Raw genomic sequence first — 24,043 nt, 5'->3', positions numbered from 1 at the left:
CAGTGAGGTGAGATTGTGCCATTGCACTCCAGCCTGGGCAGCAATAGCGAAACTCCGTCTCAAAAAAAAAAAAAAAAGTATTTTCGGGTAACTGAATGGAGCTCAGTTTAAATGACATTTTAAAAAATGCCATAATTTTTCTGATACTATGATTTTTTGTTTAACAGCATTATTGTGATGTAATTTACATACCATACAATGTATTAATTTAAAGTTTACAATTCAGTGGTTTTTAGTATATTCACAGGAATGTGCATTGTCACTACAGTAAATTTTGGAACATTTTTATCACCCAAAGAAGAGACCCTGTGTATTTTAGCTATCTCCCTCCTATTCCCCTGTTCCACCTCTCCCTAGCCCGAAAGCCCTAGTAATTTACATTCTGTCTATATATTTGCCAATTCTACCCATTTCATATAAATGGAATAATATAGTATGTAGTCTTTTCTGACTTCTTTCACTTAGCATCATGCTTTTAAAGATTCATAGAAGTTGTAGCATGTATCAGTACTCAATTCCTTTTTATTGCAGAATAATATTACATTTTATGCATATATCACATTTTACTTACCCATTTGTCGTGTAGTGGACATTTGGGTTGTTTCTACCTTTTGGCTATTACAAATAATGATGCTATTGACATTCATGTACAAGTTTCTTTGTGGACATCTCTTTTCATTTCTTTGGGGTGTATAACTAGGAATGGAATTCCTGGGTCATGTGACAACTCTGCTTAACTCTTTGAGGAGCTGCTGGAGTGTTTTCCAAAGTACTGTACCATTTTACATTCCTACCAGCAGTGTTTGAGGGTTCTAATTTCTCCACATCCTCTTCAGTGCTTGTTATTACTTGGTTTTTTTATTTTAGCCATTCTGGTGGATATTAACTGGTATTTCGTTGTGGTTTTCACTTGCATTTCCCTGATTGCAAGTGATGTTGACTATCTTTTAATGTACTTATTGGCCATTTGTATATCTTCTTTGGATAAATGTTTATTGAGATCTTTTCTCCATTTTTCAGTTAGGTTGTCTGTTTATTATTGAGTTGTAAGAGTTCTTTATGTATTATACATACAAGTCCCTTACTGGATATTTGATTTACAATATTTTCTTCCATTTTATAGGTTGTCTTTTAACTTTCTTGATAGTGTCCTTTGAGGAACAAAAGTGTTCAATTTTGATGAAGTCCAATTCTCCATTTTTGTTGTTGTTGTTGTTGCTGATGCTTTTGATGTCATATCTAAGAATCCACTGTCAAATCTGAGGTTATGAAGACTTACCCTATGTTTTCTTCTAAGAGTTTTATAGTTTTAACTCTTACACTTAGGTTTATGATTAATTTTGAGTTATTTATTTATTTATTTGTTTATTTATTTTTAGACAGAGTCTCACTGTGTCACCCAGGCTGGAGTGCAGTGACACACTCTCAGCTCACTGCAAACTCCGCCTCCCAGATTCAAGCAATTCTCCTGCTTCACCCTCCTAAGTAGCTAGGACTATGGGTACGCACCACTGCACCTGGCTAATTTTTGCATTTTTAGTAGAGATGGGGGTCTCACCATATTGGCCAGGCTGGTCTCGAACTCCTAGCCTCAGTTGATCTGCCTGCCTCAGCCTCCCAAAGTGCTGGGATTACAGGTGTGAGCCACCACACCAAGCCTCATTTTGAGTTAATTTTTGTATATGATGCCTGTGGCTATGCAGTTGTCCCAGCACCATTTGTTGAAAAACCTATTCTTTCCTTATTGAATGATCTGGGTACCCTTGTGGAGAATCAGTTGACTGTAGATATATAGATTCTTTTCTGGATTCTCAGGTCTGTTTCATTGATCTGTCCTACACCAGTACCATAATATCTTGATTATTGTTGCTTTATACCAAATTTTGAGATCAGGAAGTGTGAGCCCTCCTACTTTGTTCTTTTTTTCCAAGATTGTTTTGGTTATTTGAGGTCCCTTGCAATCCCGTATGAATTTTAGAATGAGCTTGTGTCGATTTCTACAAAGAAGTCAGTTGGGATTCTGATAGGGATTTGCATTGAACTTGTAGATCATTTTGGAGAGGGTTGTGAGTTGAATTGTGTCCCCCAAAATAATATATGAAGTTCTGTCAGTACCCGTATGTGTGATCTCCTGTGGAAATAGGATCTCTGCAGATGTCATCAAATTAAGATGAGGTCATACTGGATTAAAGAGAGTCCTAAATCCAATGAATGGGATCCTTATAAGGAGAGAGAGATTTGGAGACAGAGACACAAAGAATTTGGGATTTGGAGACAGAGACACAAGGGGGAAGGCCATATGAAGACAGATGCAGGGATTGGAATTATGCTACCACAGCCAAGTAACACCTAGGGCCAACAGAAGCTGGAAGAGGCAAGAAAGAATTCTCCCTTAGCGCCTTTGGGGAGAGTGTGACCTTTGCCAACACCTTGATTTTGGACTTCTGGCCTCTAGAACTGTGAGAGAACAAATTTCTGTTGTTTTAAGTGAACTTGTTTGTGGTACTTCATTAGAGCAGCCCTAGGAAATTAATACAGGGAGTATTGCCATCTAAGCTTAGTCGTCTGATTCATGAACATGGTATGTTTTTCCATTTATGTAGCTCTTTAATTTCTTTAAACACATCTTCTAGTTTTTAGCATATAAGTTTTGTGCCATGATGTTGCTTCTCAGAGGATTCAGCCTTGGGCATGCACACAGTCACCCTGGGATGACGATGGTGGCAGGGCTCTCCTTCATTGTCTCCTTCCTTGATCACACCCAGGTTTAAGCTCTGCTGATTGCTGATTGATTGCTCTCATTTTCAATATGCTGTGGGGCATCAATTGTCTATTCAGGGAATCAATTAAGTTTGGGCTCTTTTATAGATATACTTATAGACCTAGCGTACACCTAGCAGGGATAGTTTTTTGAGATCAGTGTTTGAGCTTCATTCTGACCCCAGGAGGGCTCTTCTTAGCTATTTCTGTTTCTGGTTCTCTCTGGTAAACCAGCCAGCCCACAGTTTAACTTATATCTCTAATAAGTCTATCAATTTCTTCTTCATTGCTTTCACCACAGCTGTAATTTTTTAGAGTACACCCTTAGGCTTGAACTTCTCCACACTCTATTACAAATTAAGTCAGTTCCTTAAGAAGAGATTCAGAGCTCTTGTTCTAAGGCTTGCTTATCTCCTGGGCTAAATCTCTGGGGGCTGGGGACAGTGGTCATACTTTTCTCTAAGTGGCACCCCCTTGTTAGAAACTGAGCACTTAGTGGAGGGGGTAGGCAGCAGCCTCCGGTCTCCTTGGTCTGCCTCTTTCAGGGTGGAACTCCTGTTGATGAGCTGGGGCAAGGGTGATCAGGGCCCCACTTTTCTTGTCAGCACCATGCCCAAGGTAGAGCCTCCATCCTAGGAGTAGGGGCTGGGTGAAAGAAGGGGAACGTTCCCCACCTCTGTCCACACTTGCTCAGAATTCAGCTTCAGTAACAGGTAGCTGGGAGCAAGAGGAGAAATCCAGACCTCTCTAGGAGTTGGGAGAGAGGAAGTCCTGTATTCTTGGTTATACCTGTTGGGAATGGAGTTTCTTTCTCCCTGAGCTGTGGGAGGGAGGTAGTGATTCTTGGTTTAAATACCATAGACTCTCACTGTTATTACTGAGTTGTTACAGATTTTCTTGAGTAAATCATGTGCTGTGTTGCCCTTAGAACCATTTCCAGAGACTTTGTCCTTTTTGCAAATTTTACCAGTTTTGCAGAGGGCAAGCAGGTCCACAGAGCTCCTCATGCTGACATGGCAGAAGCAGAACTCTGTGATATTTGGGTAAGATGTTTTAGCGACGTTCAGCAAATAATGTGTAGGGAATGAAAAATGTCTTGTGTAATAACAAGGTAAAAATTCACAAAGACTTTCGTTTTACAAAGAATCAGGACAGACTTAATCCTGCCTAACAACTGAATTTTGTTTCTCAACTATTAAGAAATATTTGTGGACGTAGGAGATGCAAATCATTTAGATGTGTTTATGTGTATCACCATTATGTCTGAATGTATCTGCCAAGATTTTAAGAGCCATTATTTCTAGCATATGACAAGCAATCTTCATTCTCTATCTTCTCAAAAGTAGAGGGGTACAGTGGGCAGTCCATTTTTCAGAAAAATGCTTAGATTTGTGATTTTGATTTCCTAGGTACAGAGCCAGATGGACTCCTTCGGGCAAACTACAGTTCTGTATTAACAAATGTTGGTGCTGCTCTGCATGGATTTCATGACATTATGAAAGGTAGGCCTTGAAAAAGAATGTAAGCTTAAAACCTTTGCCCGACTTCCTTCGATCTGCCTGAATAGGATTTAAACAAACACTGCCAGGGGTAATAGACCCCAGATAAAGGCTTAGTAGCATTCGGCTTATGTTGAGTGCACAGCTCACTGCCTTCTGCTTTTCCCTTCTGCTTTATTTCTGGAGGTAAACAAAGTGCTGAAGAGAAATCCTTGTGTACTTTAGCCAGAAATACATTACACTGACTTTAGGCAGGTGTGTGAATTGTACGAAACCAGACATGCTGTTCAGAGGCCTTTTGCAAAATACATTGCACTTCTTAGAGCCCAAGCACAAAGGAATTGAGGAAACCAAGGCTTCAAGTCCCCAGAAGGAATACACTAACTTTCCACTATCCTGTGCATTTTAATGTTTTAAATGCCTTTTAAAGTCCTGTCTTGTTGGGCATAGCCATAAGAAAGGAAAGTCTGGTTTTACGTTTTGGTCAGTTTTCAATTGCTTCTGTGCTCCTAAAAATGTAGTCTGCTGAAAGGCCGAGGGGAACCTTTTAAAGCATTTCATATGCTTCTTAGCGTGTGATTCTGAGTCCTGACTGATCTACAACTTTGCAATTGCTTGTAGGTTTTTTTCCCTTCCTTTTCCTTTTAGAGACTGTTGGGGTAGGGAAAGCAGGGGAAGGAGAAGAGGGACAGGAGCAATCATTAAGGACTGTTGGAAATAGTCCAGGTGCCTAGATGATTCATTGTGTTTAGTTAACAATTAGTGACCAATTACTAATTGCACAGAATTTAAAAATTATTTTTAAAAACCTAAAGCTGTGTTTCGTAACATGGAAAAGAGGGATATATTGGGGGACCTGATCTGTGGCACTGGGATTCATTCTTAGTCTCAGCAGTATTACCAAGCACCAGTTTACCATTCACACTAGAGTATGGGCCTTTCTATGGCTTGTATTCAATTATAAGGAACTTTATAATTTTTTTGAGATTGAGTTTCACTTTATTGCCCAGGCTGGAGTACAGTGGTGTGATCTCTGCTCACTGCAGCCTTTGCCTCCTGGGTTCAAGTGATTCTTCTACCTCAGCCTCCTGCGTAGCTGGGATTATAGATGCACACCACCATGCCCGGCTAAGTTTTGTATTTTTGGTAGACATGGGGTTTCGCCATGTTGGCCAGGCTGGTGTTGAACTCCTGACCTCAGGTGACCCACCTGCCTTGGCCACTGTAGTCCCAAAGTGCTGGGACTACAGACATGAGCCACTGTGCCTGACGCCAATTATAAGGAACTTTGAACGTCACTGTATTTACAGAATTAGCCTTGGTTTCAGAAATCACAAGTTGGATAGGCAATATGGGTGGTAGTTAATGATATTCAACTCCCGTCCTATGGAATTTAGTTTGGTCTATAGAAAAATCCAAGAGATGTTGCTTTTTTCCTGTGCGGCTTTTGGTTTGAGGAGCTAAGACTTAGTTGTAGTCCTCTCTTCCAGAATTTTACTTAGCTTAGAACCAGGCCATTGAAACCTCAAGTACCTCTGTAGCTACAAGTTTTTTAGTTTTGTTTTAAAATTTTTCCTCTGCTGGCTGGGTGCAATAGCTGACACTTATAATCCCAGCATTTTGGGAGGCCGAGTGGGAAGATTGCTTGAGCCCAAGAATTTGAGACTAGCCTGGGCAACATAGGGAGACCCTGTCTCTACAAAATGAAACAATAAAGTGAAAAAAAATAAATTTTCCTATGCTAATACAGGTTGAGCATTCTTAATATGATAATCTGAAATCCAAAATGCCTCAAAATCTGAAGCTTTTCAAGTGCCATCATGACACCACAAGTGGAAAATTCCACACTTGCCCTCACGTGACATGATAAAGTTGTAGTCAAAACTTAGTTTCATGCACAAAATTATTAAAAGTATCGTACAAAATTACCTGCAGGCTATATGTATAAGGTATATATGAAACATAAATGAATTTCTTATTTAGACTTGGATCCCATCCCCAAGATACCTTCTTATGTATATGCAAATATTCCAAAATCTGAAGAAATCTGAAGTCCAAAACACTGCTGGTCTTAAGCTTTTTGGATAAGGGATTCTTAATCTATTGGATGATAGGTTGGTCTCAGTGTAAACAGAGGAATTTATAAAAATATGTATCCTACATGGAATTAAAACAGAAGTGGCTTAATTGTTTAACAAGTGGCATTTTGTTTTGTAAAAGAAGAGTATATGTAGTCACTTCCAAATGTTGGAGGAGCTGAGAAACCAAAGAATGAGGCAGACAGATCCACTTCGTTGGTATAGGGTGATTTACTGGGGTAGCTTATAGACAGCAGAATGGTGTTGAGGCAGTCATAAGATAAGAAGGTCTTTGTACTGCAACCTCCCAGACACAGGGCTTATATCTTGAGGGAAAAGTACATGTGCTCTGGAAGGAATGTGTAAGTGGGTATAGCATCACAGCCTATGATTTTTTGTAACAGTATCAAGCGTTGTTTTGGAGGAAACTTATAGTGAATACATGTTTTTATATAAAGAGTAATATATCAACTAGACATTTTGGAGGTATTCCCAGACTCGGGGTTAGCCAGAAGTTATATAGCAGATTAGTATTTAAAAGAAAGACACTGTTTGTTTGGTTTTTTTTTATGATTTCTACTTTATTCTAAAGTGACTATAGTATATTCTGTAGTTGTAGTTATGAAAATATATAGACCAATGTTTCCCAAAGTTTAGTATGTATACACATCATCCAATGACTCTTTTTTCCCCCCCAACTTTTATCTTAAGTTCAGGGGTAAATGTGCAGGATGTGCAGGTTTGTTACATAGTTAAATGTGTGCCATAGTGATTAGCTGCACAGATCATCCCATCCCCTAGACAGTAAGCCCAGCATCCATTTGTCATTCTTCCTGATGCTATCCCTCCCCCCATCCCCCAACCTCCATCAGGCTCCTGTGTGTCTTATTCCCTGGCATGTGTCCATGTGTTCTCATCATTCAGCTTCCATTGACAAGTGAGAACATGCAGTATTTGATTTTCTGTTTCTGCTTTAGTTTGCTGAGGATAATGGCTTCTAGCTCCATCCGTGTACCTGCAAAGGACGTGATCTCATTCCTTTTTATGGCTGCATAGTATTCCGTGGTGTATATGTATTACATTTGCTATAAAATAAAGATACTTTTTTTTGAGATGGGTCTCGCTCTGTCACCCAGGCTGGAGTGCAGTGCTGTGATCTTGGCTCACTGCAACCTTTGCCTGTCAGGTTCAAGCGATTCTCCTGCCTCAGCCTCCTGAGTAGCTGGGACTACAGGTGTGTGTCACCATGCTGACTCATTTTTTTGTATTTTTAATAGAGACGGGATTTCGCCATGTTGACCAGGCTGGTTTCAAACTCCTGACCTCAAGTGATCCGTCTGCCTCGGTCTCTCAAAGTTTTGGGATTATAGGCGTGAGCCACTGCACCTGGCCCAATGTCAAAATCCTAAAATTCACAGGAAACCATAAAAGGGGCCTGAATAGCCAAAGCAAACAGCTCAAACAATAAAGCTGCAGGCATCACATTAACTGACTTGTACTGCTTTATAAAGTCATTTAGCAAAGTAGTGCACATAGTATTTTACTCTTCTCTGCCCTCTTCCTTGTAATGTACAATGAGAAACAGAACAGAGTACACATTGTTCCAACCCAAAGTGCTGGGATTATGGGCGTGAGGTACCGCACTGGCCAAGAGTGTCTTTATTTTAAATTTTAATCCACCGTGTAACTTCTGACTAACCCTGAGTCTGGGAATGCCTCCAAAATGTCAATTTAATATATTACTCTTTCTTATTTTTTATTTTTAAAATTTCTTTTTTTTTTTATGGAGGTGGGGTCCTTCTATGTTTTCCAGGCTGGTCTCAAACTCCTGGACTCAAGTGATCCTTCTGCTTCAGTCTCCCAAAGTGCTGGGATTACAGGCATGAACTACCGTGCCCAGCCTAATTAATGTATTACTCTTTATATAGGAATACCTATTCACTGTAAGATTCCTTCAAAACGAACTTTGACGCTATTACAAATCATAGGCTGTGACTCCTGTAGCCACCCACACATTCCTTCCAGAACACGCAAACTTTTTCCCCAAGATATAAGCCCTGCGTTTGGGGGTTTGCCATGCAGCGATCTGTTTTGCAGCTACCGAAGACCATGCTTCTGTCTGTAAGTTCCTCCTAGTAGATCTTCCTATACCAATAAACTGGATTTGCCTGCCTCGTTCTTTGATTTCTTGGCTCCTTCAGCATTTGGGGGTTGTGTTGCAAATACAGCCCTTTCAAGGAACATATTCTAAATGATAATAGTTTGATCTTTAGTCTCAGAGGTGTAAAGTTGGTAGACTCATGGGAAACGTAAAAGGAAAAATCTATGGTCTAAGCCACATGATTCTTTTGTACATTTTGAAGTTAAAATTTAATGTCAAAAAGCACTCTAAATAATTAAAAATAAACTTTTTTTTTTTTTTTTTAAGACAAAGTCTTGCACTGTTGCCCAGGCTGGACTATAGTGGCATGATCTTGGCTCACTGCAACCTCCCACTCCTGGGTTCAAGCAATTTTTGTGCCTCTGGCACCCAAGTAGCTGGAATTACAGGCACATGCCACTACACCCAGCAATTTTTGCATTTTTAGTAGAGATGGGGTTTTGCCATGTTGGCCAGGCTGGTCTTGAACTCCTGACCTCCAGTGATCTGCCCACCTTGGTCTCCCAAAGTGCTGGATTACAGGCGTGAGCCACTGCATCCTGCCAAGAGTAAACCTTTTGATTGCGAGAATGACTATAATCAAGCTACAATAGCATTGTTCTTAGGATTGTACTTTTTTCATGAGTACCTTAGTTACCATCAACCAAGATTGCTTACCAGCCAAATTGTATTATTATAACATTGTATACTTCCAGTAAAATATTGAGTAAAACTGATGTGTAGAAAAAAAATGTCTGTTAGGGATGAGCAAGTTCTGTATGCAAAAAGCATTCAGTACTTATAGAGTGTTGGTGGGATGTCAATTAGTTCAACCCCTATGGAAAGCAGTATGGAGATTTCTCTCATTTTTAGAATTCTAAAAATAGAATTACCATTCGACCCAGCAATCCCACTACTGGGTATTAACAATCCCACTACTATGTTCACCATTTGGCTGATGGGCTCAATAGAAGTCCAAACCCCAGTATTATACAATACGCCCGCGTAACAAACCTGCATATATACTCCCTGCCTCTAAAATAAAATATAAAAAACATAACAAAAAACATTCAGCATCCTAATTGAATTTTTATACACTTGGACATCTTATGACTATATTGAGGATAATAATTTCTTTTCAAAAATATATTGAATGTAATAGTAATGTGCCAGTTGGTTGGTTCCTTTTCTGTGACAGCTGTACCATAGTAATATAATATGTTAACAATAGGAAAAACTGGCTAACTGGGTATAATGAAACTCCATAAATTTTCTATAAGTCTAAAACTATCCTAAATCAAAGGTGTATTTATACAAGTGTATATAAATATAGGAATATATTAATTATTTTTAAATTCCCTAGTTTTAAAATGTTAGTGAAAATAATCTCATTCATGGACCATAGTAATTTTGAGTTAAAATATCATGATCATTTCAGGTTAAATCTCAAATACTATTTCTTTGCAAATAGTCTTATTTCCTCCATTAATTATCTATAGTCTAAAATCAACTAAATTTCTTGATTCTGAATGAATGATATTCTCTGTGTACAAAATGGCTATAAAAATTTTCATGTTTTGTGATTTACATACATAAATATATATAATTGTATATATTAGCTAATATATACAATTGTATATACAATTAATATATTAACTAATATATGCAATTATATATAATATAATTAATATATATGTGTATATATGTATGCCTCTTCTATGCTTTCCTAACTACAGGCCTTTATTGTAATATCCTTGGACTGGAGACAGTTGCACAGGAAGCCAGGCACTGGAGTATCCAATCCGTATTTGGCTGTGCAGATATTTCTCATTGCTGGTTAGGGTGTGCACTAGAAAACTAGCTATGGTCCAGTAAGGATTGTGAGACATTGTGGTTGTGTTGGCTATTCCTTTCCAGCCTCATGGGTTGTTTATATAAGTACAAGATCATTTCTCATTAATGCCTATTATACTATCAAAACAGTGGTTTTTAGCTGGTAAATACTGGTCAGGATCATTTACCCAATGTTAGAATTAATACTCCGATGAGGAAATCTTGGTAGCTGTAGTAAAGACAACCAAGATGGTGTTCAGAGATCCTTACTTCTCTCTGTTCTTTCCATGTAGATTTGTGACCTAATTGATACTCAGTGCAATCCTGACACTTGCACTTCTTTGTCAAATTTACTTTATAAATTTAGAAGAACAGATGTGAGAAATGAATGGGCTGGTTATCTGTATGTGACTTACATATAGACAATAATGAATTTTCATTTAATTGCTTTTATAGATATTTCCAAACATTATAGTCAAAAAGCTACAATAGAGCATGAACTTCCAACAGCAACACAGAAGCTGATAACAACTAATGACTGTATCCTGTCATCAGTAGTGGCATTAACAAATGGAGCAGGAAAGGTAATTCTTTTCTGGCTTGTATTGATGTTAAAACTCTTAAATATGTGCTTTTTTTCTGAATGACATAGGAAAATGGATCTGTAAAAGGATTTTGGAGTATAAGGGTTTAAGGTAAAATAAAGCTGTCTCCCTTTCCTCTGCTTCCTACCCAGTATTTACTCTGACGTATTATTTTAAGAGTGGGATTTCTCGCCTTGTTGCCAGGCTTGACTTAAACTGCTGGACTCAGGGGAGTCTCCTGGGTGGCGGGGACTATAGGCACATGCACTGCATGCTGCTTCCCTACCTAATGTTTAAAGCAATATGACAGTGACTGTTGAGCATTTGTCTTGAGTGTGTAGATCAGTCCCTGTTTATGTTTTAATGCAGTATTGGATGATTAGAAGATTCTAGGTAGCCTCAACATAGATCCTTGTGTATATGAAGGGTCTGCCACATACAACACTGGGAACATACAAAAAAAGAAAACAAACCCACCACAATATACGTTCCATTAATATTTTGGTTTTTTCCTCCTAGTGTTTTTGTATATATATATTTTTTGGTAATACTTGTGATAATACTACCTCTGTGGTTTTGTATCTTAACAAGCACTTTAAAGTGACTTCAACATGTGTCTTTTTGTTGAACCTTTAGTAGTAGTTCATGATCGTCTGGATCATTAAATACTTAATTTTCGCTGTAAACTGACTAAAGTGCAGTTTCTTTAAGAATCCTTTGATAAGCCAGATGCAGTGGCTAACACCTATAATCCCAGCACTTCGAGAAGCTGAGGCGGGAGTTCAAGCCCAGGAGTTCAAGACTAGCCTGGGCAACATGTCAAGACCTCATCCCTACAAAATTAAAAATTAGCCAAGCATGGTGATGTGCGTCTGTGGTCCCTGCTACTTGATTGACCCAGGAGGTTGAGGCTGCAGTGAGCCGTGTTTGAGCCACCACACTCTAGCCTAGGTGACAGAGCAAGACCCTATCTCCAAAAAAAAAGAATGTTTTGATCATGGATTTTCCTGTTTCAGCAGAAGTTATATTCTCAGAGTATGCGTTCATGTGGCTGTCATCAACAACTTTAATGATTAAGATTTCTCTGAGAATGTCCTACATGTATAAAACCAAAAGGACTGTGTTCAGAACTATCTTAGCCCATTTATTTCAGCAGACTGAGCATGATTTCCAAAGGAAATGCTTATCTCTGTGTCTGTCTTTATATACTATTCTGCTTCTGACAGGTTGACCATAATAGGAACAAATATTCTTCAAGTGATTTACAAGTCAGAAAAGATCATAGATCATGTTAGACATTCCAGTGTCATCTTTTTCAAAGTTGGACTGGTCCTGTGACCACTTGCTATACTGTGGGGTCGTGATTAAAACGTGTTATCTTCAGATTCCGTCAGCTTACAGATCTATGTGGACAGAATTCCTGAGCCACAGGACCATCCCCTCTACCTTCTCTTTCACCTCCTTCATCCACGGCATGCCAGATGCTTTCAGAGGATAATCCTAACTTTGATTCAGTTGAGAAAAATTCTATAAAGAGAGAATGTTGGTATTTTATGAGTCTCTGTGTTTGCCAACTGTTTTGTTTTTTTTTTTGAGACGGAGCCTCACTCTGTTGCCCGGGCTGGAGTGCAGTGGCGCCATCTCAGCTCACTGCAAGCTCCACCTCCCGGGTTCACACCATTCTGCCGCCTCAGCCTTCTGAGTAGCTGGGACTAAAGGCGCCCACCACCGCGCCTGGCTAATTTTGTTTTTGTATTTTTAGTAGAGACGGGGTTTCACTGTGTTAGCCAGGATGGTCTCGATCTCCTGAGAACTCTGAAATAATTAAATACTTGTATATTTCATAGTTTATTTTAGCTTTACTTTGCCTGAAACCATAAAATGTCATCTCAAGGAAAGGTATTTGATCTTCACTCTGGAATTTTAATAAATGGTTTTCAACTAAAATATTTGAACTAATGTTAGTTGGTGTCAGCTTAATACTAAATACTTAGCTGATATGATTTGATTAACCTAATTTTACAGTTCGTAATTTCCTTAAGAACCCAGTAGAATAGTGTAGTATATTCACATTAAAGAAAGTCTGGAAAATGTAGAAATATTAGAAGAAAGAAAATAAACCTCACAATATACTACCATGATCCAAATGCAAACACTGCATGAATCCATGTCATTCACAAGGACTATATAGCTCAAGATTTTTGGAATCCTTACTTTATTGAATTCTACCTAATATAGAATTTCATTTGATACAGTAAAATATCAGTGAAAAATATAACCTTTCAGACCATTAGTAATTAATTTTTGACCAATTTTTGCCAAAGTAGAATACTCTGTTTTACAAATTACTTTTTAAAATTTACCAAACTACAATATTCTTTAATGTATACAAGACTGTAACTTTTCTGGCTAAAGCATTTAGCCAGAATGGGAGGCTCAGGCAAGAAGATTATTTGAGTCCAGGAGGTTGAGGCTGCAGTGAGGCCTCCTACCTCAGTCTCCCAAGTAGCTGGGACCACAGATGCACACCGCCATGCCTGGCTAATTTTTCAATTTTGAAGAGGTGAGGTCTTGCCATATTGCCTAGGCTGGTCTTGGACTCTGGGCTCAAGCAATACCCCCACCTCAGCCTCAAAGTGTTGGGATTACAGGTGTGAGCCAACGCACCTGGTTTATCAAAGGATTCTTAAAGAAACTGCACTTTGGGCTGGGCACAGTGGCTCACGCCTGTAACCCCAGCACTTTGGGAGGCTGAGGTGGGTGGATCACGAAGTCAGGAGATCGAGACCATGGTGTAACCCCGTCTCTACTAAAAATAAAAAAAAATTAGCCGGGTGCGGTGGCAGGTGCCTGTAGTCCCAGCTACTTGGGAGGCTGAGGCCGGAGAATGGTGTGAACCGGGGAGGTGGAGCTTGCAGTGAGCCGAGATCGCGCCACTGCACTGCAGCCTGGGGCGACAGTGTGAGACTCCATCTCAAAAAAAAAAAAAAAAAAGAAAGAAACTGCACGTTGGGCTGGGCACGGTGGCTCACCTGAGGTCAGGAGTTTGAGACCAGCCTGGCCAACATGGTGAAACCCCATCTCTACTAAACACACAAAATTAGGCCAGGTGCGGTGTCTCACGCCTGTAACCCCAGCACTTTGGGAGCCCGAGGCGGGCGGATCACGAGGTCAGGAGTTCAAGACCAGCCTGACCAACATGGTGAAAACCCGTCTCTACTAAAAATACAAAAATTAACTGGGCGTGGTGGTACGCGCCTGTAATCCCAGCTATTGGGCAGCTGAGCCAGGAGAATGGCTTGAACCCAGGAGGTGGAGGTTGCAGTGAGCATAGATTATGCCACTGCCCTCCAGCCTGGATGACAGAGCAAGACTCTGTCTCAAACGAAACGGACAAAAATACAAAAATTACCTGGGTCTGGTGGCAGGCATCTGTAATCCCAGCTACTCAGGTGGCTGAGGCGGGAGAATCAGTCAAACAAACCCAGGAGACGGAGGTGGCAGTGAGCCAAGATCGTGCCACTACACTCCAGCCTGGGCAACAGAGCGAGACACCGACTCAAAAAAAGAAAAAGAAAAAAAAAAAGAAACCACACTTTGGTCAGTTTGTAGTGAAAATTAAGTATTTAATGATCCAGATGATCATGATCTACTATTAAAGGTTCAATGAAAAGACACATGTTGAAGTCACTTTAAAGTACTTGTTAAGATACAAAACCACGGAGGTAGTGTTATCACAAGTATTACCAAACACTATAGATTCAAAATCATGGCTCAGAAAGTTATAGCAATAGATCTTTGTGGCTGCTTACACAGAGTTAACAAATGTTAAATCTGTAAATGACAGTCTACTGAATTTTCAGTCTTTCTTTTCTGTATTTGTAATTTATAAATTGAGATTTATAGAATTAAATTTAAATGGAGGTTACATATTCAAGATACTGTGCTATATCTTCTGTTAGAATATGAAATATTCAAAGTTAAAATACAAATGGAATCTAGAAATCCAAACATGGATATTTTAAGAAGAGCGGCAGAAATCAATGAGGTAAGGAGCTCATGAAAGTCACCTACAGAATCAATGAGTATCAGTCTTGGTTTTCAGGAAGAATAGAAATTGTCTAGAAAAGGACATGTCAGAAATTTGTTCTATTTATACTGGTGTCCTCTTTTTATTATAATCCATTGCCTAGGTATTCTCAAATAAATAAATGTGGGCAAGCCGGGCGCGGTGGCTCACGCCTGTAATCCCAGCACTTTGGGAGGCCAAGGCGGGCGGATCACAAGGTCAGGAGATCGAGACCACGGTGAAACCCCGTCTCTACTAAAAATACAAAAAATGAGCCGGGCGCAGTGGCGGGCGCCTGTAGTCCCAGCTACTCGGGAGGCTGGGGCAGGAGAATGGCGTGAACCCAGGAGGCGGAGCTTGCAGTGAGCCAGGATCACGCCACTGCACTCCAGCTTGGGCGACAGAGCAAGACTCCGTCTCAAAAAAAAAAAAAAAAAAATAAATAAATAAATAAATAAATAAATGTGGGCTTTGGGGCAGGTGTTGGAATTTCATTTCCATTTCCATTCTCAACATCTTTAAACTTTGCTGCAAAAACTATTAGATATATATTTTAGATATATTGTTGGAAAACAAAATCTGTTTTCTTGTCACACTTTGTTTAGATTGCATCCTTCTTCAGCAACAATTTGGACTACTTCATTGCTTCACTGAGCTATGGACCTAAGGCAGCGAGTGGATTCATCAGTCCTCTTTCAGCTGAATGCATGCTACAGTATAAGAAAAAAGCTGCTGCCTATATGAAGTCTTTGAGAAAGGTTTGTTAGCTGCTGTTAATGGTTAAATCACAGGAAACATCAGGAATCATTCTATAGAATGGCAAGAGTTTTTCTGCAGTTTATATTGCTGGCAGCATTTTATACGATATTGGGGTGCAGGTTGTTGGTGGGTGTTGGGGGAGGACTGTGGGGAAGAGGAGGTGACAGGACCCGGACTTTACCTGATAAGCAGCATTGCCTATATTCATAGGCCATGTTGGACTCATGTCCCAAGTGCCTGATAAAGTGCCTGGGGTGAGGTAGCCAGGCAAACAGTAAATACTGAACTTCAGAAACTCTTAAACTTGTGGAAACAGAAAAAAGAGAAATATGTGTGCGACTTTTTTTCTGAATAAGAATATGCGTTTGTTGCAAAAAAAAAAAAAAAAAGAGAAGATACTACAGTACATTAAGAAGAAAATTGTGGTCACCTGTAATCCTACCACCCAACTGTAGCTACACTTGACTTTGTTAGAAAACAATATATTTATATCCAAAAAATGTTAGTATATGTTGTGAGTGCACGTGCACACACATACTATAAAAAGAATGTATTTAGGTGCATGGACTGTTTTAGAATTTTTTTTCTCTTAATGCATTGAGGATATATTTATGTATATCTCAGAAGTGGTATCTATAAAATACATGACTCAAGGGACATCATTAAAAAAGAATAAAAAAATAGGAATAATAAAATATAAAATATAATATAAATTACTATTATATATTTTTATTTTTTAGCTGCTCCTTGCGGAGCAGGGCTAACTTATAGACAGTGCACCCAGAGCTGCCAGTTGTCATCATTATTTATAGTGTTTCCTTCTGTAAATGTATAATTTAATTCATTGCTGGTAGATATTTAAGTTGTTGCCTGTTTTTCACTGTTATAGTGGAGTGCTACAGTGGATATTCTTGCACATGCAATTTGTGCATTTTACTTTTTTCTCATTGCTTTAAACATTTTAACTATGCAGTGCATAAACACGTTCTTATATTAAATTTGATCATTACAGGTAAATTATAATCCCTAATTCCAGTTCCTCTCTAGAGGTAACCATAGTTACCAGTTTGATGTGTAACCTTTCAGGCTCTTTGAGCATTTATAAGCATGCAATCTATAAACAATACACAGAATTTTTCTTCCTTCTTTCCTTCACTTTTCTTTTGTTCTTTTCTCTTTTTTTCTTTTCTTGTCTTTTTTTCTTACCAAATGCATGTTTCATTGTACAATTTGCTTTTTTTCTTTAAAATAATGATTTAGAGACTGTCTCTATCATTACATGTGGTACTCACTATATTCCTTTTAGATATGGCATAGAATTCTATAATATAGAAGTTCCATAGTTTGTTTAGGTTTTCCTTAATTGGTAGGCATTTAGGTTAATTCCACTTTTTTCCGTTACAATAATACTGCAATGGATAGCCTTGTAAATGGTTCCTTGAGCACATGGGTGGAATATGAGAAGTAGAGTGTTGTAGGCCATGTGGCTTGTACATTTTAAGTCTTAATAGTAGTTGCCAGTTGTCCTTCAAAATGGGTACGCTGAAGGATACTTCCCACAGTATAAAAGCTACCTATCTCCCTATGTGAATTGCTGGTTCAAAGTCTGTGAATGTTTCAAATTTTGGCATGTTTTTCCAGACTATACTCCAGGGAGGTTACCTATTTATAGTTTGCCAGTAGTAGAAATATGAATTTAACCCATGCATTTAATATTTGTCCATCTCAGAAGTTTCTTGCTGTTGTTTTGGTTTATGTATCTTTGCTTGTTAATGAGATGGAACATCCTTTCATGGTTGTCACTGAGTTTATTGTAAAAATTCTCTATTCAGGTCATTTACCTATTTTTAAATAAATGTTTCTAATTAGGATTGAAAGAGCTCTCTCTAGATTAAGAATGTTAATTTTGTGTTTATGTGGGAAGTATTTTTCCCTAGTTTGTTGTAGTAGTTTTTCAAAATAGAAGTTTTTATTTTTGTATCATCAAATAGATTTTTTTCTTCATGGTGATCATTCTTAGCCAGGGTTACTTTCCAAGGTAGTCACCTCTATTTTCTTCCAGCATTTTGCAGTCTAAATTTTTACATTTGGACAGGCAGCCTGTAGTAGCTGGAAAAAAATACATAAATAAATAATTTTTTAGATTTGGATCTTTAATTCAACTAGAATTTATTCTGATACAAGATGTCAAAGAAGGATCTACATTATTTTTTTCAATAATTAGCTGGTTGTTTTTGTATCATTTATTTAGTCCATCTTTTCTTCAGTCAGAAATGCAATATTTGCCAGATAATAAATTTTTATGTATGCTTTTGTTTGTTTCTGGATTTTCTATTCTGTTCTTCATCTGTCTATATTGGTGCAAGTCCATATGGTTTTAGTTAGTGTAGCTTATACTGATGCCCCGTGACTTATGATGAGATTACGTCCTGATAAGCCCATTGTATGTTGAAAATATTGCAGCCAGGTGCAGTGGCTTATGCCTGTAATCCCAACACTTTGGGACGCCAAGGTGGGAGGATCACTTGAGCCCAGGAGTTGAAGATCAGCCTGGGTGACATAGGGAGACCTCGTCTCTACAAAAAAAAAAAAAAAAAAAAAAAAAAAATTAGCCTGGCATGGTGGTGCATGCCTGTAGTTCCAGGTACATGCTTGGGAGGCTGGGCTGAGGCAGGAAGAGCCCTTGAATCTGGGAGGTCAAGGCTGCAGTGAGTCGTGATCACAGCACTGCACTCCAGCCCAGGGTGACAAAGTGAGACCTTGTCACAAAAAAAGAAAAAAGTCAAAAATGCATTAAATGTACCTAATCTACCAACCTAGCCTGCCTTAAATGTGCTCAAAACATTTACATTAGCCTACACTTGGGCAAGTCATGTAACATAAAGCCTATTTAATTTTATTTATTTATTTATTTATTTATTTTTGAATCAGAGTCTTGCTCTGTCACCCAGGCTGGAGTGCAATGGCACGACCTTGGCTCACCACAACCTCTACCCCCTGGATTCAAGTGATTCTCCTGCCTTAGCCTCCCACAGGCTCCTGCCACCACGCCTGGCTAATGTTTTTTGTATTTTTAGTAGAGACAGGGTTTCACCATGTTGGTCAGGCTGGTCTCAAACTCCTGACCTTAGGTAATCCACCCGCCTCGGCCTCCCAAAGTGCTGGGATTACAGGCATGAGCCACTGTGTCTGGCCTTATTTATTTATTTTTGAGATGGCATCTCACTCTCTCTGTCACCCAGGCTGGAGTGCAGTGATGCAACCTCTGCTCACTGCAGCCTCTGCCTCCGGGATTCAAAGGATCCTCCTGCCTCAGCCTCCTGAGTAGCTTGGATTACAGGCGCGAGCCACCACACCTGGCCTATTATTTTTCTTTTAAAAAATTATCTTTCTTTTCACATGTACTAAAGAAAATAGTCTACTTTGACATACATCTGAATTTATTGTCATATCTCGTTTAGCATTCTTTGTGTATGTTGGATACAGGGGAGGGGTGATACAGTATTTTTTCTTTAATTCTTATGATGCTTTTTTCATAGCCCCTCTTGGAGTCTGTGCCTTATGAGGAAGCACTGGCAAACCGCCGCATCCTTCTCAGCTCTACTGAAAGTCGAGAAGGCCTTGCACAGCAAGTATGGCACTGGGAAAACCATGGAAATTGTTAAAGAACAGAAATGTTAAATCCCCCAAAGAAAGTTTTTAAGATATGTAGAATGATTCAAAAGTCTGCATAAACATGTGAAATGAATTGTTTAATACGTACTAAAAAGCAAATAGACATAATTTGTTGAAAAACATGTTTACACTCTAAGTCATCTTGATTCAATTGGTGTTATAATTGGAACTAAAGTACTATCAGCATACTTTGGCCATGATGATTAATTCTTTTTTTTAGGTACTAGATTTAAATGTCTGAAATACTAAAGTACAAGAGGGGGCAAGAGCTAGTGACTCTGAGTTATTTTCATTTCTTAAAGGAGCAGGAATGAAAAATTTGCAGTATTTAGTAGTCAGTTGAATTTGGGGAGTGGGTGGGAGTGGGAGGCACCGTCTTTTTCAGAAAAAAAGGAAAAAAAAAATATATGTATATATTTGTCCATGGTTTCTGGCTCATAACTCCCATAGTCCTTGTTGCAGTAAATGGAATCTCTCTCTCTGATCTTCTCTTGCCCTCTTTTTACTTGCCTAAGGCAGGACTCTAATCTGACTATATGGCATTATAGGGCATAAGACCTTCATTCTAGAGGAGGTCTTGCCCCGTACCTTAGAGGAAGAAATGCTGCTGCACAGAGAAGAATCTAAACTGACAGGGCTTATTGGGTTTTGTGGGGTTTTTTTGACATGGAGCCTTGCTGTGTCTCCCAGGCTGGAGTGCAGTGTTGTGATCTCAGCTTGCTGCAACCTCCGCCCCCTGGGTTCAAGCGATTGTCCTACCTCAGCCTTCAGAGTAGCTGGGATTACAGGTGCATACGACCATACCTGGCTAATTTTTGTATTTTTAATATAGACAGGGTTTTGCCACATTGGCCAGGCTGGTCTTGAACTCCTGACCTCAGGTGATCCCCCTGCCTTGGCCTCCCAAAGTGCTGGGATTATAGTCGTGAGCCACTGTGCCCAGCGGGACTTGTTGGATTTAGATCCAGTCACATTTCTTCATGGTTGTCAATTATGCCTATCCAGTTCAGTCTTCATAAAATGCCCAGGAGGGCAGGGTTTGGGAGCTTCTGAATAGCTGAACACATAGAGGCTCTTAGAGGGTGGCATGCCCAGGAAGGGCATGGAAATTCTGCACACCTTCCTCTGCTTCACTCTAAATCTCTTAATCTGTATCCTCAGTAATAAGCCAGTAAACATGTTTCCCTGACTTTTGTGAGCCACTTCAGCAAATTAATCAAACTCAAAGAGGGAGTTCTCAAGGTCCAGACTTGGGACTGCTGTCTGCAGGGGAGGCATTTTTGGGAACTGAGCTCGCAATCTGTGGGATCTAACACTATCTCCATGTAGATAGTGGTGGAATTAAATGGGAGGACATCCAGCTGATGTCCACAATAAAACTGACTACTTGTTTGTTGGTGGGGAAATATCCCCACATATTATGGGGTCACAGAAGTCTCCTGTATTAATTGTTAAAGTGTGAGAACAGAGAAAAAACGATTTGAGAGTTTTTTGTAGCAAAGATTTACCTTAAAAATTACTAGGACCTTAGAAGCCTTCCTCATGCCCATTTCCAGTCACTACTCTCCTCTCTCCCAAAGGTAGGAGAGTAGTGACTGGATACTCCTGATACTGAACTTTTTTATTTTTTATTTTTTTTGCCCGATACTGAACTTTTTATTAAATGCAATTATGCTCTTTCTGATCTGGCTTTTTGCGTTCAGCACAGCATATGGTATTAGGTTGGTGCAAAAGTAATTGCAGTTGTTGATACTACTTTTAAATAAATGGCAAAACTACAATTACTTTTGCACCAACCTATAGTTCTAATTGTCCACAAACATGCCCATTTTTGTATTTATTTTTTCTATTTTAGTTAGGTAGATGGTTGAAGTTGCTGTGCTTTGATAATTAGTGACATTGCATACTTTTTAATTTGCTTATAGTCTTGTTCAAGTCTTTTGTTGGGTTTTTTTTTCTTTTCTTTTTTTTTTCTTTGCCTTTTTCTCTATTGAGTTGTCTATCTTACTGGTTTGCAAGAATTCCTTGTATGTTCTGGTTATTGGATCTCTGTTGGATAAATGCTTTACAGATTCTAATTTGATTTTGAGTTTTCTTTTCACTCGATGTTTTTCAATGAGTAGAGTTTTCTTTTTTTTTGTCTTACTATAGTTTAATTTCTCGATTTATGATTGTGCTTTTTATATCATGTCTAATAAATCTCTCCCTATTCTAGGGTCAAGCTTTATTATTATATTTTTACCTCTGTGGGGTAGTTTTGGTTTACATTCTGTAAAATAGTTTTTGGCCACTAAGTTTTATCTATATTAGTCTCTAAGATACAACACTGTTATTTTTCAAGGTTCAACAGAGTTTGGAAAAGATTTCTAAACTGGAGCAGGAAAAAGAACATTGGATGTTGGAAGCACAATTAGCCAAAATCAAGCTAGAAAAAGAAAACCAGCGAATTGCAGATAAGCTGAAGAATACAAGTAGTGGCCAGCTGGTTGGGCTGGCCCAGGAAAATGCTGCCGTGTCAAATGCTGCTGGCCAGGATGAAGCCACAGCTAAAGCTGTGTCCGAGCCCATTCAGAGCACCAGTCTAGTAAGTGTCTTCTTGGTTGCCCTCAGTTTTCTTTTTAAAATGCTGATTGGTAAGGATCTAATATTCAACATTAACCATTGTCTTAGTTCATTCAGGCTGCTATATCAAAATACCATAAACTGAGCATCTTGTAAACCACAGAAATTTATTTCTCACAGTTCTTGAGGCTGGGAAGTTCAAGATTCAGGTGCTGGGAGATTCACTGTCTGGTTAGGGTCTGTTTCCTGGTTCATAGACAGCAGCCTGTGTGAGATTGTAGGTACTGTCATAACTCCGTTTTATAGTTGAGGAAACCAAGGATCAAAGAGAAATAACTCACATGAAGTCACATACTTGATAAGTGATGTGATGTCTCATCCCATCCTTGCCCTCTTAACCAAGATAGCCTTGTGTCTTACCCATGTCAGAAAACAGATTAGCCAACATAAACTCATTTGTTAGCCGGGTGTGGTAGCCCACACCTGTTGTCCCAGCTACTCCGGAGGCTGAAGCAGGAGGATCTTTTGAGCCCAGGAGTCTAAGGCTGCAGTGAGCTATTATTGTACCACTATACTCCAGCCTGGACAACAGAGTGAGGCCTTGACTCTAAAAACAAAAAACAAAAATAAAAATCAAATAAACTCATTTGCTTACTGCTTGCCTTACTGAGGTGCTGGAATTGGTAACACTGGCATATATATATATTTTTTATAAATTAATGAAAATTTTTTTTTTTTTTTTTTTTTTTTTTTTTTTTTGAGACGGAGTCTCACGCTGTTGCCCAGGCTGGAGTGCAGTGGCGCGATCTCGGCTCACTGCAAGCTCCGCCTCCCGGGTTCCCGCCATTCTCCTGCCTCAGCCTCCTGAGTAGCTGGGACTACAGGCGCCCGCCACTGCGCCCGGCTAATTTTTTGTATTTTTAGTAGAGACGGGGTTTCACTGTGGTCTCGATCTCCTGACCTTGTGATCCGCCCGCCTCGGCCTCCCAAAGTGCTGGGATTACAGGCTTGAGCCACCGCGCCCGGCCAATAAAAATTTTTAAATGTGGATTGCTTCATGAATTTTCATGTCATCCTTGAGCAGGGGCCATGCAAATTTCCATATCGTCCCAATTTTAGTACATGGGCTGCTGAAGCAAGCACAATGCTGGTATATTTGAGTTGTTAATGTCAATTGCTGAAAGTTTAGAATTATCTTTTTATTTGAACATTTTCAGTGGAAAGCCCTATTCTTACATATGTAAGTGAAAACAATTTCTAGGGACATGAAAAATCTTTAGTACTGAACACTATTGGGCCATGAGTGATAATGACCTTAGTTGGGTTTGGTGACTTTAGAAGTTGCTATTTAAATCAACTAGTTAGTGTAGGGGTGGAGAGGACCTGGTACCTTTCCTCTCCATCATAAGGGTCACAGCCAGCACTCCTATAACAAAAGACAGGTTAACTACCAACAACAGATTTCTGCCAAAAATAACCTGGCGTCTTGCCTTGCACACAGTGCGCAACAGAAATAAAAAGAGATGGAGTTTTCTGCTTTCCTTGATGTTTCTACTTTTCAGCCTTTCTTTTAACCCCTATGTCCTTTAAGTGACCTTAAGGGAACTAAGTGTGTGACTGTGTATGTGTGTGTGTCTTTGTGTCTTTTCTGTCTTCTTCCTCTTGGGTGCTGGGAGCAAGTCTGTGCTCATTTCAGTGTTAATTGATTAACAGAGGAAGCTCATCTTACCGGGAGATTACTTTGGTTCAAACACTTTGAGGCAGAGGAAGTAACCTCAGATAGAAACTTATTTCTAACTCTGTAACATTTCAAGAGTAAAATGCTTGTAATTTGTAGCAAGATCTCTAGTATTATAATTTGAATATTCAGCCGTCTATTATATATTATTAAAAAAGACAGCAATAACCTTAAAGTAAAAGCACAAAACAATACACATTTCTGTTTTTTGCTGGAATTGAAAAGCATTGCTTAAATTAATAGAATTTTTAAACATATATTTTAAGTATAAAAATGACATTATCCTGAATAATCAAGCCACCAATGTTATCATTTTTTTCTACTAAATTTCATATACAGTTGAGAT

At 39.0% G+C, this 24,043-nt stretch overlaps 1 protein-coding gene and 1 non-coding gene across 5 annotated transcripts in view; one reads left to right on the top strand and one right to left on the bottom strand.

The window, feature by feature from the left end:
• Positions 1 to 24,043, top strand: part of PPP1R21 (protein phosphatase 1 regulatory subunit 21) — a 70,771-nt gene that overhangs the window by 34,282 nt on the left and 12,446 nt on the right. For all 4 annotated transcript variants that reach the window (XM_015112318.3, XM_015112321.3, XM_077959623.1 and 1 more), the window contains exons 13-17: positions 4,170 to 4,262; positions 10,767 to 10,894; positions 15,569 to 15,721; positions 19,262 to 19,354; positions 21,739 to 21,981. In XM_015112318.3, the coding sequence (XP_014967804.2) occupies positions 4,170 to 4,262; positions 10,767 to 10,894; positions 15,569 to 15,721; positions 19,262 to 19,354; positions 21,739 to 21,981 (710 nt within the window). The remainder of the gene's footprint in view (positions 1 to 4,169; positions 4,263 to 10,766; positions 10,895 to 15,568; positions 15,722 to 19,261; positions 19,355 to 21,738; positions 21,982 to 24,043) is intronic.
• Positions 22,999 to 23,102, bottom strand: LOC114671989 (U6 spliceosomal RNA). The gene has a single exon (XR_003722191.1). It is a non-coding gene; the product is annotated as a U6 spliceosomal RNA (small nuclear RNA).

This window comes from Macaca mulatta, chromosome 13 (genome assembly GCF_049350105.2).
Source record: "Macaca mulatta isolate MMU2019108-1 chromosome 13, T2T-MMU8v2.0, whole genome shotgun sequence".
Classification (NCBI taxonomy): domain Eukaryota; kingdom Metazoa; phylum Chordata; class Mammalia; order Primates; family Cercopithecidae; genus Macaca; species Macaca mulatta.
The sequence above is the reverse complement of the archived record's forward strand: the minus strand, read 5'-3'. Positions and strand labels throughout refer to the sequence as shown.